Source organism: Neopelma chrysocephalum, unplaced genomic scaffold (assembly GCF_003984885.1).
Source record: "Neopelma chrysocephalum unplaced genomic scaffold, ASM398488v2 Primary Assembly neopelma1_24, whole genome shotgun sequence".
In the NCBI taxonomy this organism is placed as follows: Eukaryota; Metazoa; Chordata; class Aves; order Passeriformes; family Pipridae; genus Neopelma; species Neopelma chrysocephalum.
In genome coordinates this window covers 20,842,668-20,860,800 of record NW_020897693.1, presented here as the reverse complement: position 1 = coordinate 20,860,800, position 18,133 = coordinate 20,842,668, and the positions used below count along the sequence as shown (strand labels likewise).

Here is an 18,133-nt window from a genome sequence, read left to right as displayed (position 1 = left end):
CCAATCCACATCTTGCTACAACCTCCTTTCAGGTAGTTGTAGAGAGTGATAGGGTCTTCCCTGAACCTCCATTTCTCCAGGTTAAACAACTCCAGCTCACTCAGCCGCTTCTCATATGACTTACTCTCTCTACCCTTCACCAGTTTTATTGCCCTTCTCTGGACACACTCCAGCACCTCAATGTCTGTTGTAGTGAGGGACTCAAAACTGACACAGGACTCGAGATGCGACCTCACCAGTGCCAAGTACAAAGGGACAATCACTTCCTTGGTCCTGCTGGCCACACTATTTCTGATACAGGCCACAATGCCATTGGCCTTCTTGGCCACCTGGGCACACTGCTGGCTTGTGTTCAGCTGGCTGTTGACCAACACCCACAGGTCTTTTTCCAGTCACTCTTCCCCAAGCCTGTAGCACTGCATGGGGCTGTTGTGACTGAAGTGCAGGACTTGGCACTTCGCCTTACTGCACCTCATACAATTGGCCTTGGCCCATCTATCCAGCCTGTCCAGATCCCTGTGCAGAGCCTTCCTACTCCCACCCCGTCTGGTGTCATCTGTGAACTGACTGAGGGTGCACTCAATCCCCTTATCTAGATCATCGATAAAGACATTTAACACGGCTGACACCACTAGTGACCGGCCACCAATTGGATGTAACTCCATTCACCACCGCTCTGGGCCCAGCCATCTAGCCAGTTTTTAGCCCAGAAAGAATGCACCTTTCCAAGGCATGGGCTGCCAGCTTCTCTAGGAGAATGCTGTGGGAGACAGTATTGGAGGCTTTACTGAAGTCCAGGTAGACTACATCCATAGCTTTTCCCTCATCCACTAGGAAGGTCACCTGGTCATAAAAGCAAATCAGCTTGGTGAGGCAGGACCTGCTTTTTCTATACTCGTGCTGGCTAGCCCTGATCCTTTGGTTGTCCTGTACATGCTGTATGATGGCACTTCAGATGATCTGTTTCATAAATGTGCTAAATGGGAAACCTGTGCTTGAAGTGAGCAAAGAAATTGCCATTTCCTCTTATTCCCCCTCATCATCTAAAGCTTGCAGCTGTGTTTAAGCACAAACAGGGAAAAATTTATATCAGCAAGTTCAAATTTAAGGGCTTTCTGGAATCTAGCTGGTATTCAGAGTTCAAGAGAAAATTGTGCTTGGCTTTCACAACTTCCAAATGTCCCAAGCCTGTCACAAAATGTCGTAGTGGGTAAGATACAGGTGGGATTAGGAATGGGTGTTTAACCAACAATTCTCTTCTTGTCTCATATACACGACTCAGAGGGAAGAATCAAGATTTTCTGCTAAAAAGCAACATTCTTAATAGAGAACATGATTCCTGGGATCTGCCAGGCACTTTGGGCAAGTCAGATGTTTGGGGTTTTTTTATTATCAGGTTTTTTCCCACATTTTTCTTGAGTGTTCCCAAGGTCTTGCTTATCTGGCAGCAGTGCCCTCCCCAAGGTTATTGTGCTTTGACTGTGAGGGGGAAGAGAGACCTGAGATCACATAGCAGCATATTGATTTGAAGCAGGTGCAGCTTTGAGACAGTTTCTGCTATCTCAACCACCTCCCACATTCCTGTCTGGATTGCAAACTTACTTTATTTTTTCCTCCCCCTTTCCCCTCTCATCAGGAAAAATTTACAAAGCTTGTCCTTCATCTCTTTCCAAAGGTAAAGCTTGTGGAAGGAAAATAGTCAAGAGAACCTGAACCTCATCAGGGTTTATTTCCCTGCACTTAAAGCTGTCAGCTGTCAGGGGTGGGATTTCCTCTTGGTTTCTCATAAGTGTAGAAACTAATTTTTTTGTGATTTACCTGGTTGGTTCCTTTGTTTTCTAGAAGGGACAACATTTCCCCCTTTAAAATGTACTGTTTGTTCTCCTTTATATCATGCAATGGTGATGGCATGTGGAATGGTTATGCTGTCTGAAGTGTAACTCTCATGATAGAAGACTAGGTATAGAGAATATGCTTGATGGAGCTGGACAGCCCTCAGCACTACTGCATATTTCTTCCCACCATGTAGGAGATGTGATTAAGGTGCATAAAACACAAAAGGGGTCTGCCTTTTTCTCAAGAAGAGACGCAAGTAGATCCCATTGCCTCTGTTGACTTGGTTCAAGAACTGGGAAACAACGGTCATGGGGATGTTTGACAACAAACCTGCACTGCTTGCAGGAGTCTTGTAAGGGAAGTGTTTGCTTCCTGGAGATGAAATCCACTGTACTTACAAAAGCAAGTTCTTATGTCACCCTCCATGTTAGATTGACATTTCCATACGTACATCTATTGTCGCAGGGGAACATCAGTACAGCCAGCACTCATCAACAGCACGTTGGGTGAGGGACCAAGTGACCGGTCAGCTCAGAAAGTCAGCTCACCAGGGCTTGCTCTCACATGTCAAGTCAGCCCCTGTCTCCACGTGCAACTGCCACTGCAGTGACCTGAGATGGCAGCTTGCTGCTCAGAAATAGCTGGCAAGGTTGCAGGGGAGACCAGTGGGACACGTGATGCCTGTCAACTCCTGGCTAAATCTTGACAGACTTATTTTTTTCTGCTTTTTATCTGACTTTATAACCTACCTTGGTAGCTTGATGGTTTAATAGATCACTTGGGCAATTCTGTTAGATGATTGTCTTAAATTCTTGGTTTTGCAACATGACTCCCTAAAGGATTGCTGTCTTAAGGCTAGAGCAGGGAGCTTCAAGTCCGAGCCCTACTTGGGAACCAGTATCCAGCAATGGCTGGGAGAGGCTACACTGCCTAGATGAAGTGTTTCTCCTGCTCTTGTGCAGATGGGGCACAGGAACTTCCCATGGCACTTGTAAAGAAGTGATGCAGTGGTAATTCTGGCCAGACTGCTTGCATTGCAAGTAATGTCCAGAGCTGCAGCTGCACTTTTAAAAATAATACAAGTAGTGCATTTACTTTGTGTATTCAGGGAACCAGCAATAGTGAGCTCATTACCATGTAAAAAATGTTACAAAATGGAAAGTTATTTCAGCATAAGGATGGAAAGGCTCAGATTTCTTGCCAGCAGTGTCAGGTACGTCAAGGAGATCACGCATGTGTATTAAGTGCATCGCTAGAGTTGCTGGCTGCACTGGGAAATTTCAGTCTTTAATGAGGGTGTCCTTCCATTCCATCATGTGATGAAGAGATGGAACAAAAGCAGCTCCTCAGTAAAATAAAAAGTGAGAGACCAGTGGGTTGCAATGATCCAAAGTGAGGTAAAAATCCATAAGAGAGGAGGACAAGCCAATTTGTACAAGTTGCACAGAGTAACTATATCCAAACCTGCACCTCTGTTGATATGCCCATTGCTTGAACTTCCACTGAATATGGCCAGTTGCTAGACCTCCAGTAGCTTTCAATGTGTTTATGAAATGAGGAGCTGCTAAACCCTAGCTGTAGGTTCTCCCTAGAAAGTTGCAGATTCTAGAAAGTATAGCAGTAAATAGCTTGGTGGCAAAGAACAGGGTAGGCTAAATATTAAAACAAGTGTCACAGCCACTGGCATTTCCCATCCTGCAGCTAGATTTGTTGTGTAAGTGGACTCAACACACACCGCAACCACAATTTTAGCAGGAATCTTTATGGTGCAGTCTCAGTGGGAATTTTGGCTGCAGCAATGTAAGCTGTCCTGTACTGTTGCAAATTGGAAGGCAGTCTTTGCTGACCTGAGCAACTGGCTCAGACTTCCAGTAGGTGCTTCAGAAATGCAGTGTCATGTATCATTCACGCCTCCAGTCCAGAGCTTCTTCAAAGCAAGCCCTTTGAATTCTTACAATTAAGCACTAAAGTTTGCTTCTGAAGCTATGCATAATCCCTCCTTTTCCTATGCCCAACCTTCTTCCTTCATTAGCATTCAAAGCCTAGGAATAGTTATTCCCTGTTTGATTTTATCTTTGGTGAACAGCTGAAAGGTACCGGTATTGCTGCTCAGTGGTTCCAAGATGTGAAAAGCAGAGAAAATGCTTCAAACCAATTAGCCAACTGCAGTGGCAGTAGGGCTGTGGTGGTGCAATAGTCCTGTTTCAGGGAAGGGCTTCTGTTACGAAGTCACCTTGTGGTTTATTTCATCTCGGGATTGAATCAATTTTTTCCCATTCTCGCCACCGGATACTGAGTTTATACTGTTTTAAGGTCAAATACATGAAGTTGTCTTGACATGAGCAAGAATGATAGTTGTCGCTGGCATGCAGGCAGGTTGTATGGCCAGCCTGGCGTGTTCTCCTTTGCTTCTGTCTGTGTGGCAATGAAAGCTGTATGTTATTTGCCAAATATGTTGTCATTGTGTTTCAGAGCAGACCCAGTTGTCTGACCATGGGGAAAGAAACCATTTCAAGTCCAAAGACAGTAAAAAAATTAATCATGTCTAGCAAAAGGTTAATAGAAATAGCCCTGTCACCCACCAGCCCCGCAGCACCTCAGCCCCACAGCACCTTCCTGCCCACCTCAGCACACCCTCCCACCAGCACCCTCCATGTGCTGGCTGCTGCAATGAGGACCACTAAGAGGAAGAAGGCTCTGGAGACCCCTCCGGCCCTTTACTATTGATGGGCTACCCCACTTACTCATCAGTCTCCTTGTGGTCCTGGAAAATCACATAGTTAGGCAGGGGCTTTTCACCAATAATTATAAAGAACTCATTAGGAGGACATGGAGTCTCCTTGGAAACCTTAAGAAATAACAGTACAGGTAAACTGGTTGGGTTTAAACCAACTGAGTCCTGAGGTTCTGCTAGTTGAAGTATTTAGGAGAGAACTGATGTTGAGAATCCTTATTCACACCAGAGAAATACAAACCTTTTGACAACCATATGCACGATGTGTATTATTTTTCCTTCTCTTGTCTTAGGGCATACTTGGCTCATGGTATCCTGCAGAAATAGAACAAATGTCCCACAGCTGGATGTGAAATCTTATGGCAATGCTGTACGTGAGGAGTATGAAACTGTGCCCTCCCGTGTGTTTTTTTCTGAAGCAAGAAGGGTGACATTTGCTAAATGGCTTTATATGAGTGTTTCTATTGCAAAATCTTGCGCTGTCCTTCAGTTAGATAGTGCTGCACAAATGAGGATCTGTCAAGACTAAAAGCAAGTATGGAAATTAACCAGTAAAAATTGTTCCACACCAGGTTGTAGCTCAAAGGATACATTTATGCTGTGTCGTAGGAAAACCAGTGGCAGTTATGCCCCTCTTAGGACTACACCGAATAGTGTAAGAAAGCTGAATTAAGCAGTTCTTCTGTGTATAGACAGGTCATTGCTAATTACCCATGTTGGTGAAGATAAGGGAATTCTGCTTGGCTTGTTAACACACTGAAATAAGCTGTGCGACTTCTGTCTGGTTTGGTTCTTCTAAAGTTTCATGTACAGTGGCTTTAGGATAGGAGAGAATATTTCACGTTGTATACATCAGTATAGATAAAACTGCTCATTAACTCTGTAAAAGTGCTTTCTTGGGCAAAGTCTAAGAGAAATGCCCAGGGTGCCTGTTTTTCTCGAGTTCCTTTTGTGTGCTCTCAGTCATTATTTGGTCAAAGTATTTTGATTTTATTTTCTTCGTGTTTGGGATGATATCTATTACAAAACTAGGGATAACTAGGAGAAGAGCTGACTGTGTTAAGGGATTCTCAGCAGGAAAGTAAAACTAAGGAAGGAAATTAGAAAAGGGTATGTGTTAAGTTCTGCTGCAATGAAACACTACTTTGTAAGTTTGAATATACACATACTAGGCTCTCTCAGAGCAAACTGGTAACAGGAGTTAGACTTACTAGGAGAAGAAAGAACCCAAAAGAGAAACTCATCCAATGTAAGATGTAGCCATCCACATCTGAGCTAGTCATGTAACCTCCTGCATAGTCACCAGAGATATGGGCTTTTTCAGGATATTATCAGGTTTGCTTGCTTAAATGCATGTCTTAAGTGGATATGAAATGTGTCCCAAGTATCAGTTCCCTTCTGTAAACAGGAGGGGAATGCTGGGTCCAAGTATCTAGGAGTGGTAAAATGAAACCTAATCTATGGGACAGTTTCTGGTGTTTATTTCTTCCTTCTAGAGGCATCCCAGTAGCTTCAGACAGGCTAGGCACCTGCTTATAATCTGGAGACTTCAGAGAGTTGCAGTCTTTGCAGAATAACACTGATTATCGAATAATGTGTGCCAGCCTTTGGGGTGAGGGCCATCTCTTTGTTTGGTGTTTATACAGCCCTAGGCACAGCAGGATCCTGCCCCAGGATGGACCTCCCGTACACTACCACAGCACAGATAATCAATAATAGCAGCCTTACTTAGAACTTTGATCAGTCTCTCTTCCTTCTAATTTGCTGTGTTTTAAATCCCTGTGATGTCTAAATGAGGTTTGATAACAATTCTCTGTCTCTCATTTCCTCCCGTCCCACAGGAGCACATTTACAAGCTGATGAAGAGTGACAGCTATGCGCGCTTCCTCCGTTCCAATGCTTACCAGGACTTACTGCTGGCGAAGAAGAAGGTATCTGTTGGAAAGGACATGCTTGCATCTCTTAGCACCTCTTGATTCTCACCTGCTGCTTGCTGCTAGTGTGAAAATGAAAATACTGTTTCCTTTTTTTTTTCCTTAAAGAAGGGAATGAGCACTTTTGTCTTCTTCACTGGGGGCACAGGGTATGGTGTCCATGTGCACAGCCTCAGCATGAGTTTTGGGGAAAATATGGTGACCCAAGGTAAAAATAATATTGAAAGGTGTTTGTCTTGCACAGTTGTCTCCAAAACTCAATGCAGGCAATTAAAATGGTATTGCCTCTTTCTCATGGAAAAGATGGTGTGTGGTATGAGAAGCAGAACCCATCAATCTATTCATTACTGGTGCAAAATTCACCCATTAAGGTTTTCACCTGCCTAGCCTCACCATGTGATATTTCCTTTGGATGCCTTACCTATAAACTCCTCTTCAGTGATTTCCATACTCCTGTTCTCCCTTTCCCTTGCTTTTGCCTGCCTAGAGATGTTTCATTTTCCTCAGAGACAGGAAATAATTACAACGCATGTAGTAATCAAGAATTCCAGCCACATTGTCTCACAGGAGATCTGGATTTGAGATCTTCTTAACCTTTTAGTATCTGCATGAGTTCTGCCAGCATCGTGATTCTGTCAGGAGCCCTCAGATTAGGGCAGCAAAGGAGTGATTACATACAGTTACAACAACTCCGGTCCCTGTGCCCCTTCTTTCTAAGAGGTCTGGGAGATAAGCTACTGATCTCTGCATTTGTGGCTGTGCTCAAATGCTTCCTGCACCTCCTGACTGATTCCCATAGGTCTGTGTGTCTGTCTGTGTGCATGTGCATGCCATGTACATGTGTATGTGTCCCACTTACGTTTGGCTTCCAGGACCCTATGTAAACTGAGTCCTGACTCCTGCAGCCTGAGTGTGTAGTTTCTCGTCACCATCTTCCTTGCTGTTTTTCTGCTGCATTCTCTGTGTGCTGCCAAATTACATTGCATCGACACAATACAATGAAATCCCAGTGGTATTTCTGTCCCGGTTGTCATTGTGTGCCCTAAAAGCATGCATATGGTGACAAAAGGAGACAAGTCTCTCTGTTCGCTGTGCCAAAACTACTGGCAGGTGGTTAGAGGAAGGTAGTGGAGGGAGCAGTCAGCCTTCTGTTTCAAAATGTCTGGTCTGTGACAGCATAAGCCAGTGCAGGTTAGACCTGACTTAGAGTTCAGAGGCTGTGGGGAAAGAAGGAAGTATAAGGCAAAGTCTTCTGATGTTATAAAGCATAAAAACCTCTGCCGTCTTCCTACCCCTAGCAGTTTGTGGTTCCCCTCACCGTTGAACACATGAGGGTTCATGTGCTTGAAAGTTAGGAGAGTTTTCTCCTCCCAGCCAAGCCCATTCAAACTGGAGGTTTATTTTTTTGCAATCCTTGTTTGCTGTCAGATCAAGCCCTGGATGTGTCAGCGTGACATCCTCATTCCCCCGCAAACTGCCGGAGGAGCAGGTTTTGGTGTCATGTTAATGCAGCCATGAAAGTAAGAATCAAGTTTCTTTTAGAAAGAGCTGTGGGTGCATGAGTAAATATATCAAAGCACAAAAAAGGCAGGAGTAGATCTGTGCAGATGTGCTGTTCACGAGCTTCACATGATGTGGGAAGGGAGCTGGTGTTACTCTGGAGTCTGTAAAGCTCTGTGCAACCACATTGCATTATGCTGGACAAGTGAATGTTTTGGAAAGAGTGTAGGTACAGAAGTGCTGACAGAAAGAACAAGAAGTTTCTGTGCACTGAGCTACACCGTCCTATCTTGAGGACCTTTGGTGCAGCTTTGAGAGGCATTCTTTTAAAATTCCTCTAAATAGGTGGAAAGCAGAGGGAAGGAAAAAAGAAACCCAGTGGCATATCAGAGCCTGTGTGGCAGAAGGATTTGGTTTAGAACCTGCAAACAAAGTCCTGGATTCACTGATGTGAATAGAAATTCACTGCAGTTCTTTAAGTCTTGATGAGTACATCTCTCTGAGGCATGTCTTTCCTCAAGACATTATCCTCACATTGCCTGTATACCACACTGTATGACATAGCCTTACTTTTATTGCTGAAAATAAGTTCTGTCAGAAGTACAGCATGATGGACATGGAATAAAAGAGTTGCTTGCACTAAGCAAATAAACTATGGCTTCAGATTCACACATGAATATTTTGTGGATAAGTTTATGTTTTTTGATCTTTTGCCCTTTGGCACTGGGTTGTGGCTAACTGAGCGGGCAGGAAAAGGGGAAACGTTGACTGTGTGGCTAGAGCACAGGACTGGGAGCCATAAAAATCCATGTGATTCCCCTGGTTCCCCCACCTAATTTCTTGTGTGAACTTGGTGAAAAGAAGGTTCAACTTTGCCTGCCTCACATCCTCCTCTTTGTCAAATGGCAATAATAATAGTGACCTGCTCAGCTTGAAGCCAAAGCTTGATTAGTGATTCCAAACATGCTTGACATTTTTAATATTTGTAAGATACTGTAAATTTGAAGAGTTATTTTCTTCCACACCATACAATAACCACAGATGTGGAGCTTCCTTTCCCTGCTCTGGGAGTACAGCAATGGAGAGGAAGAAGGGAGAAGAAATTATGGGTCAGGATTGAGATACAATGACAGAATTATGAGGGGAACATACTGTTCACACCACTAACGGATACAAGACAGCAGACATAGGCTGTATGCAGACCAGGCATACATACTTTGTTAATCCATTTAAGATTTTTTTTCCTTCATTCTTCCCAGTGTCATTATTGCAAATAACCACAGTATTATTGGCCTCAATCCTGCAGATTCATGGTGCTCAGCAGGGAATATGAGGTTGGCCTCCAGCAAGGGTGGGATTGGAAGCAGCGAGCTGCAGAGAGGGAAAGCTGGGTGTAGCTTTCTGCCTCCAACAGAAGTTCTGTTCCCTGCCAGGCTGGAGACGAGGGTGGAGCCCTGTCCTCAGGAGGAATGGCCATATGCCCAGCCCAATTTGAGTTTTGTGCATTCATGCCCATCCCCCTCTCTGCAGCAGGTAGAAATCGTGGGGCTGCTGAAAGCATCTGGTTTAGCAGTGAAGGGCTGGATGGTGCTGAGATCCCCGACCAACTTACTGCATTTTATTCGTGTATCTACAAAACACGCCTCACTTGTGCTGTGCAAAATCAAGTGTCGACCTGCTGCTATTTCTGCTGATATGCAAGTTACTGCAGGGTACTGTACAGCAGGTGATCACCACTGCACTGCCCTCCAGCCCTTCTCCACAGCAGCCAAGATGGTGGCTGGATGTCCTTAGACAGCAGCGAGCCACCCATCAGGACAAGTGCTGTGACAAATCTCCTCACTCAAGGCAAGGAGGCATTTAGGCAGGGTGACTTGGATGCAGAGCAGAGTTTTATTCCGTGGGGAAAGAGCAGTGTAGATCAGTTATGCACAGGAACTTTTGTTAATGGTGAAGGAACAGCCAGGCACAAGCTCTGCTAGTTATTTTTGTGGAGAAGGGAGAGAAAGAAACAGAAAAGACCTTGAGGCACTTTCCATTACTCACCGTAAAGGTGAAACAATGACATTGGTGGGCATCTCTGCATTAGCTGAAGCAGCAGCTGAACTGTCACAGTCCTGGTGTTCGTGTCAGCCTGGCATGGGGTGGCTTCCTGCCATCCTGCCCTGCCTGCAGGCAGGGAAGCATCCTGGAAAGGCACCCATGGCTGCAGTGCAGCCAGACTGCAAAGCCATGGGAGTAAGCCCTGCCACACTGAGGGAAGAACAGGTTGGTATTTGCTTGGTTTAGAGCATTGTTTTCCTCTCCAGCTGTTTCAGAGAAGTGTGAATTCACCGTGGTCCTGTTCAAACTGACACAGAATATATGCAAAATACTGTTCTGGTCACTTGGTAGTGCCTTTGTTTTCTCACTGTGGACAGCTAGACATGACTGCCTGAGAAGCCCAGGACCTTGGGTTTTGGTCAGGAAAGTAATTATCCTTTATTTTCATCTGATGCCATTCCCTCTGGAACACATCTCTTTCACCAAGTTAAAGTTCAAAATAAACCCCACTCCACACCCCAAAGTCTCATATCAAAAGAAGAATTTGATAGCCGACAAAATAAACCCAGGGAGGCAGGGAGTGAAGGGAGGGAAGGAGAGATTTTTGCAGACCTGAAGTTCAGAAGACCAAGTTTTTATATGTATTTCTCTACCCCTTTTCAGATCCCTGGCAAAAAGTGTCAGCAAGGGAATGGTTAGGACCTTCATGCCATGAGGGACAGGCTCCGTTTTCTGCACACACCTTTTGAAGCATTGCTTTTATCCAGACCCCTGTGCTGACTGCTCTATATTGTCCAGGAAGGTTCCTAATGCAGATTATGCCCCCATCTAAGTCCCATCAGGGCACACATGGACAGTTTGATTCAGTGGTAGGACTTGCTTTGCATGTTGTAAAGATGCTGAGCGCTTTTCTCATAATTACTTTTAATAATCAGTGCCAGCTGGTTTTCTTAATTTTTTCTGCTTAAACTCTGTGCCAGCAGAATCTACACAAAGGAACTTTGAATGACTGGGTAAATAATTAATCATTAGAAAAGGAAAATTTGGAGAAGAAACTCAATAATTAGTGAATGGCTTCTAAGTGGTAAAATCTATTTTTCTGTATCTACCTGGACTGAGAGGTTTTCAGTAGCAGCAGGGATAGTTGTTTTGTATTTTATCCAAATGCACGTCCTTTGCCATTAACTGGTAGAGTCTCTTGGTGTATTTACTGGCAAAGTTTGCTTTTTTTGTACCTAGGAAGACTGCATGACCTGGCATGCACATGTGTTTCTCTGCCTTTGCCCCTTTGCACACACAGTGCATGTTTGTGCAAATGCTGCTGTGGTGCTGCAGCAGGCACGGCTCCAGGGTCCACACCCCAGGTCTGTTCCCAGGACTGAGATAGATCTGACTCAGTCTCTCTTTTTTTTTTTTTTTTTACTTTGTTAATTTTAAATTTCCTTCGTCTGCTGTGCAAGGCAGCGTCCCCACCTCTGCACCGTGGTGGAAAGATGTGGGCAGGCAGTTCCATCCACAGCAGGCTGCCAGCCACAGGGGCAAGCAGACAGGAAGAGCCAGTGAGCCATACAGCCAGCACCCACACCCACAGACATTAAAACTGCTCCAGCCGGCTCATCACTCTGCAGCCAGCTGGCCTCAGCTGCTTTTTATTTTACTAGAAAATGTCATGCTTTGACTCAGAGCTGGATGCTATGGGGATGAGCTTTCCATGCATCCAGCTGGTCCCAGCCTGCCACCACCATGCCAAATGTGTAGAGTGACTGCAGACTGTGCTTTGCAAGGTGCTTCTGTAAGACACTGTCGGTGCTCCCCATGGCTGCTTCCCCACACGTCTTCAGTTGTGGTAGGCAGCAAACAGCCTTGTGGGGGGCTCCCTGTGCCAGACAAGCTCTCAGCACCCCAACAACATGCTCACCATCTTTGAAGACCACTATCCTGCCTTTCTTCTGGGTAGGAAGCTGCCTCACCTTGCAGGTAGAAAAAGCAGAGGCACTAAATTTTGATGGCAAGTGCAGGGGCCCAGTGCAGTTTGCATTCAGCAGCCCACTCTCTTTTGCCCCCAGTGCACACCACACATTCACTTCAAAATGCAGTTGGGCCAGACACTGATTTTCCAGCCCACAGCAATGCAATGCTGCAGACTCCCAAGTGCCTTTGCTCCCCTAGGGATCCTTGCAAAACACTTGGTCTTTTGTCCAGGTATTTCTTCTCCTGAGTGAAATTGTGTCTTTAATTTGGCTGCCCAGCTGGGCACTCCTGTCCTCAATCCTGCTCACTGAGACACGTTCAGCCAAGGTGGCAGGACTGCAGGCTCTCCCTGTCACCTCTGCTGTTTCGGGGTGTGGAGACACCTCTGAGGCTCCTTGAAAGAGGGGATCTCTAGCTTTCACTTTTGATACCACTTCTGGGACATCAGAGCTTCCTCAAACAGTTATAAGTGGGGAGGTTGGTTGACTCTTTCATCTGGACAAAGAATATTGCTTGTCTTAAAAGGGCCTTATGTTTTGGTCTCATCTCTGATGATGCGGCAGGGACAATCTGCCTCATCTCTGCCTGGGATGCTTCAGACTAACCTTGTAGACAGCAGAGAGCTGTGAAAGCTATGATGAACATGCAGAAGGATCAAAAGGCTTTGCCTAGACTCACCTACACAAGTTCTCATCTTATTTATCTGAGCTTTTGGCTTCCTTACATCTTCTCCATCTGATATTTGCAGTGATGCTTTGTTCTGGGGGTTGTTACTGCAGCTGAATCTGTGGCAGATGATATGTCAGCTATTGTCTCTCCAGTGCAATGCTTTTTCCACTGCACTCTCATGCACCATCATTGCTGTGGTTTTCCCTTGTACGTAGCTCCTTATCTCCTTTGCAGCAGTTTTACTTCCATCTTACCACACCCATTTTGCTGGCTCACCAGCAAACTTAAAATAAGTTACTCTCCTGGAAATGAGCAGTGCTGACAGCTTTCTGACTGCAATGACTTTCTTTCATGTTGCTGAGTTTCTTCTCTTTTCCTTAACAATTTTTTTCTCTTAGATATTCCAACAAACATACCAATACATTATTTAGTTCTTCCTTGTTAGTGACAATTAGATCTCCCTTGTGCCAAATGAATGAAGTGCTGCAGTGAGCAGCTTTCTCAGGGTTACATTAATAAAGCCGTGATGCACACACTTGTCTTCTCACAGTGCAGTGGAAGGTCTTCCTGCATTTGAACAGTCCTATACTCCAGGTACAAAAATATCGGTGTCCCAAATCTGCCTTGTATCTTTTTGTGGCCTTTCAAAGACATGCATATGCTGTCTTCTGTTTTGATGTAGCCAAACTTAATGGAAATATGCTTCTACCCTTTGGGTAAGTAGAAGAGTGGAGGTTCCCTGGCAGTGAGTCCAGTGGGGGTTTTCTTCCAGTGCTGTATTCACTCACACATTGCTTTTTAGTAGTGTAAAAGTTACTGTGTTTTTTTCATCACTCTAAGCAAGTAGATGGGAGCCTCCGATCAACTGTTTGGCAGATGTTAACCAGAATCAGAGGTCCCAGCTCAAACAGCCAGAAGGACAACTCAATGAACAAGAAATCAATATCAATAGCTGTAAGACACAGCAATGCACAGACCTGTTTGAGCCATTCAAAAATCTCACAGGAGAAAAGGTAGCATTCTCTGAGAGTAAAAGTAGTGATGTCTCTCATTCTTTAAGGCACTTTGATTTCTTATGTTTGCTGTTGCAAACATTGATTTCTGCTTTTTACATTTTTTACAACTTTTTCCATTTGCTGCTTTTCTATATTTTGCTGCTGTTTTGAAAGACTGCATTTAAGCTGAAGGAGGTTTTTTCTGTATTTTTCTCTCCCCACTTTTTTCCTTGTTAAGACAGAGAATGAGCAAGGTCGTAGAACTTCTCTAGAAAAGTTCACTCGCAGTGTGGTAAGTTCCTTTTCTTTTCCCTCCTCCGTTTCCTCAGAACTTCATTTTTAGTTGGGAGGAATGTGGATGCTTGACTTCTATTTCATCCTTTATTTTTGCAGCTAGCATCTTTGCAGCTTCTCTCTTAATACTGTAGCTCATCTAAATAGTAGCTCTAGAGAAAGAGTTGGGGGTGGGGGGCAGAAATGCCAGAATGCTCATTCCAGCCTATCATCATTGACAAAGCAAGTTGATTTTTGTCTAGAATTATATGCAAAGTTGTCTTTTTGCTGTGTTCCCACTACAGTATTTGTTGGGGCTTTTCCTTGCTCAATGACTTCAAAGAGCATGGTTCTCACAGTAGCATTGCAACAGCATCCACATGGTTCCATAGTGCATGGTTAACCATACCATCACATACATGTCCACCTGCTGCACTGCAGCCACTTCCTCCGTTGCCCCCACCTGCCAGTGCTCATGTAAATAGTGATGTGCAATACCCTTTGACTCGCTCATGGTACCAGCACCGGAAAAGGAGCACAGTAATAGCAAGAAACGTGAAACACTGTTAAATCTTTTAGACAAGGGGACGGTGGGGTCTCAAGGGCAGATGTCCTCCCTCTCTTGTCCTTTGCTAGTCTCCAACCTCTAGCCAGTCCAGGAGGGGGAAGCTGGTCCAGTTGGGAAGGAATGCTGCAGCACAGGGCAGCGTTGGACATTGACCAGGGCTGCTTCTCTCCAGCCCCCAGGGTAGGACTCCAGAGCTTGGGCAAGACTAGCTTGTTCCACTTGCTTTCAGGGATCTGTCTGTGCAGCAATTTTTCTAGAGAACAGAAAAAGCAGGGAGAGGTGCAGGACCAGAGGCAGTGGAGGAGCAGGGATACTGGACAGCACGGGATGGGACAGGCTTTGTGCATGGAGTGGCACAGAGCAAGCACAGCACTAGAGCTGAAGACGCAGCAGTTGGGTCAGTGGAGAATTACTCTTGTGTTGATTATTATCAAGTACAATTTGACTTGATATGTCATATGGATTTGACATACTGCTATGGTCTTCATGTATCACCCAGAGCAATATTTCACCGAAACTTCATAGACTTTGTTATGGCTTTATAACAGCTTTATAATGAAGGCATTAAACTATATGTATATCCAGTACATATTGTGTGGTTGACACACCTGAAGGACAGGATGCCATTCAGAGGGACCTGGACAAGCTGGAGAAATGGGCGCATGGGAATCTCATGAAGTTTAATAGGACCAAGTTCAAGGTGCTGCACCTGGGTCAGAGCAACTCCTGGTATCAATACAGGCTGGGGGATGAATGAAAAGATCGAAAGCAGCCCTGCTGAGAAGGACTTGGGGGTGCTGGTGGATTAGAGGCTCGACATGATCCAGAAATGTGTACTGACAGCCCAGAAAGCCAATCATATCCTGTGCTGCGTGGCCAGAGTCGAGGGAGGGGATTCTGCCCCTCTGCTCTGGTGAGACCCCACCTGGAACACTGCATCCAGTTCTGGGGTCCCCTGTACAGGAAGGACATCGACCTGTTGGAGCGAGTCCAGAGGAGGGCCACAGAGTTGATTAGAGAGATGGAGCACCTCTCCTATGAGGAAAGGCTGAGAGAATTGGGATTGTTTAGCCTGGAAAAGAGAAAACTTTGGGGTGTGGCCTTCTACTACCTGAAAAGAGCCTATAAGAAAGATGGAGAACACTTAGTGACAAGACAAGGGGGAATGGATTAAAACTAAAAGAGAATAGGTTTAGATTAGATATTGGGAAAAAATTCCTTACTGTGAGCATTGTGAGGCACTGGAATAGACTGGCTAGAGAAGTTGTGGATGCACCATCCCTGGAGGTGTTCAAGGCCGGGCTCGATGGAGCTCTGAGCAACCTGGTCTAGTGAAAGGTATACCTGCCCATGGCAGGGGGTTGGAACTAGAGGATCTTTAAGATTCCTTCCAATTCAAACCATTCTGTGATTCTGTGATATTCTTGCTTGTTTGTGTATGTATGCATATTTATATAAATCTAAAACATGTAGATAGAAACAGGAAACTGCACAGGTAACTGTGAGCTGTCATAGAGCAAATACAACTAGAGCGGTTCTTCCTGATGCCGCTGTGCTACTGCGCAAGCAAACCCAAACGTAACACACAAGGCTTTGTAGTATATCCACTGGCAGACTTCCTGGGGAATGTATTTATATAGCTAATGCATATGCACACATTTAAAAAATGTTGATACAAAATATATCACTATGCCCATCTGCATATTTACTACTTTCTAAGAGTCTGCCAGGAAGAAGAGTAGGCAAGATTATTTTTTTTTAAAGAAACGATGCAGAAATATTTATACCGAGTGGTAAATTCTGCTCCCAGATTTGCCAAATACATGAAAGAGTAACTCTCACTTTACTAGACTGGCTGGGTTTATAGTTGCAAAGCCAAGGATGGATTTTTCTCTTGCATTTGATTTGAAGGGTAACTTGACAAGCTCAGTTTGGGATGGTAGGATTAAAATGTAAGTAGCTGCAAAGAAAATTGTTGTAGATTGGTCGGCACTTTTGTTCATTTTTGTCTTACTGACTAGCATACTGTAAACATTTTCTTTCATTTTTCTTAATACAGATATCAAATGTCATCTTCTGATGGCACAGTAGCTACCACAACCAGGAAGGGTCTACATTTTTTATACTTTGTATTATGGCAGTTTGTCACTTCCATCAGATGAGAAAACAGTCACTTTGTTGGCATGTTATAATGTCCTTGGGAGACAGCATTACCAAAGTGGGAACTTTATGGTGTACTCAGGGGACTAAATTAAGATCAAGTTAATTCTGCATGCTCTAGTTCTCCAAAATGCACTGCAGGTCCCCAGCTGTGTAGGAGTGGAGCAATACAGCAGCCCATGTTCCCAGAGCTCCACTGTGCTTTAGTGATTGCTCACTACAGGATCGCATATTCAAGCTGTCCCTGCACGGGCATGATGAAGTTAAGTGTATGCTTAAGGTTTGGCTGGAACAGACCCCCAGTGTTTGGCTCTCTTCAGCAGGGGAGCACTGAGCCTATTTTGCAAGCAGAATAATATGAGGTCACATTTCTCATAGTCAACTTGTCATCCACCAAGACTCCCAAGTTCTTCTCTGCAGAACTGCTCTCTAGTAGGTCAGCCCTCAAACTGTACTAGTACTTGGGGTTATTCCTCCCCTGGTACAGGACCCTACACTTGCCTTTGTTGAACCTCATGAGGTTTCTCTCCGCCCAACTCCCAGCCTACCAAGGTCCTGCTGAATGGCAGCACAGCCTTCAGGTATATCAGCCACTTCCTCCAGTTTTGTATCATCAGCAAACTGGCTTAGAGTGCATTCTATCCCTTTGTCCAGGTTATTGATAAACAAGTTGAGTAAGACTGGACCCAATATTGATCCTTGGGGAACACCACTGACCACAGGCCTCCAACTGAATTCTACCCCACTGACGATGATGCTCTGAGCTCTGCCATTCAGGCAGTTCTTGATCCACCTCACTCTCCATTCATCTAACCCACATTTCCTGAGCCTACCTATGAGGACATTATGGGAAACAGTGTCAAAAGCCTTCCTGAAGTCAAGTAGACAACATCCACTGCTCTCCTCTTATTGACCCATTCTTCCATGCCATCGTAGAAGGCTATCAGATTGGTCAAGCATGATTTCCCCTTGGTGAATCCATGCTGACTACTCCTGATGACCTTCTTTTCTTTTACATGCTTGGTAATGACCTCCAGAATTATCTGTTCCATCACCTTTGCTGGGGTGGAGATAAGGCTGACCAGCCAGTAGTTTCCCACATCCTCCTTCTTGCCCTTTTTCAAGATGGGAGTAACACTAGCTTTCCTCCAGTCATCAGGCACATCTCCTATTCTCCATGATTTTTCAAAGATGATGGAGAGTGGCTTCGCAACAACATCTGCTAGCTCTCTCATCACCAGTGGGTATATCCTATCAGGGCCCATGAATTTATGGGTGATAAGTCTGCCTAGCTGATCTCTAACCCAGTCTTCTATGATGAAGGGGAGGCCTTTCTCCAGGTTTCTTCTCTTACCTGTAAGGTCTGGGATTCCTGATGGCTGGCCTCAGAAGTAAAGACTTGCCAGACTCATTTCCAGCATACTCTAATGATGTTCCTATAGACCTCCAG

At 44.8% G+C, this 18,133-nt stretch overlaps 1 protein-coding gene across 6 annotated transcripts in view; it reads left to right on the top strand.

The window, feature by feature from the left end:
* Nucleotides 1–18,133, top strand: part of RGS6 (regulator of G protein signaling 6) — a 271,553-nt gene that overhangs the window by 239,996 nt on the left and 13,424 nt on the right. For 4 of the 6 annotated variants that reach the window (XM_027707478.1, XM_027707444.1, XM_027707450.1 and 1 more), the window contains 2 exons: nucleotides 6,412–6,501; nucleotides 13,921–13,974. In XM_027707478.1, the coding sequence (XP_027563279.1) occupies nucleotides 6,412–6,501; nucleotides 13,921–13,974 (144 nt within the window). Of the gene's footprint in view, nucleotides 1–6,411; nucleotides 6,502–7,915; nucleotides 9,680–13,920; nucleotides 13,975–18,133 lie in introns of those variants that run through there. The other 2 variants (XM_027707458.1, XM_027707471.1) reach the window with 2 other exon arrangements.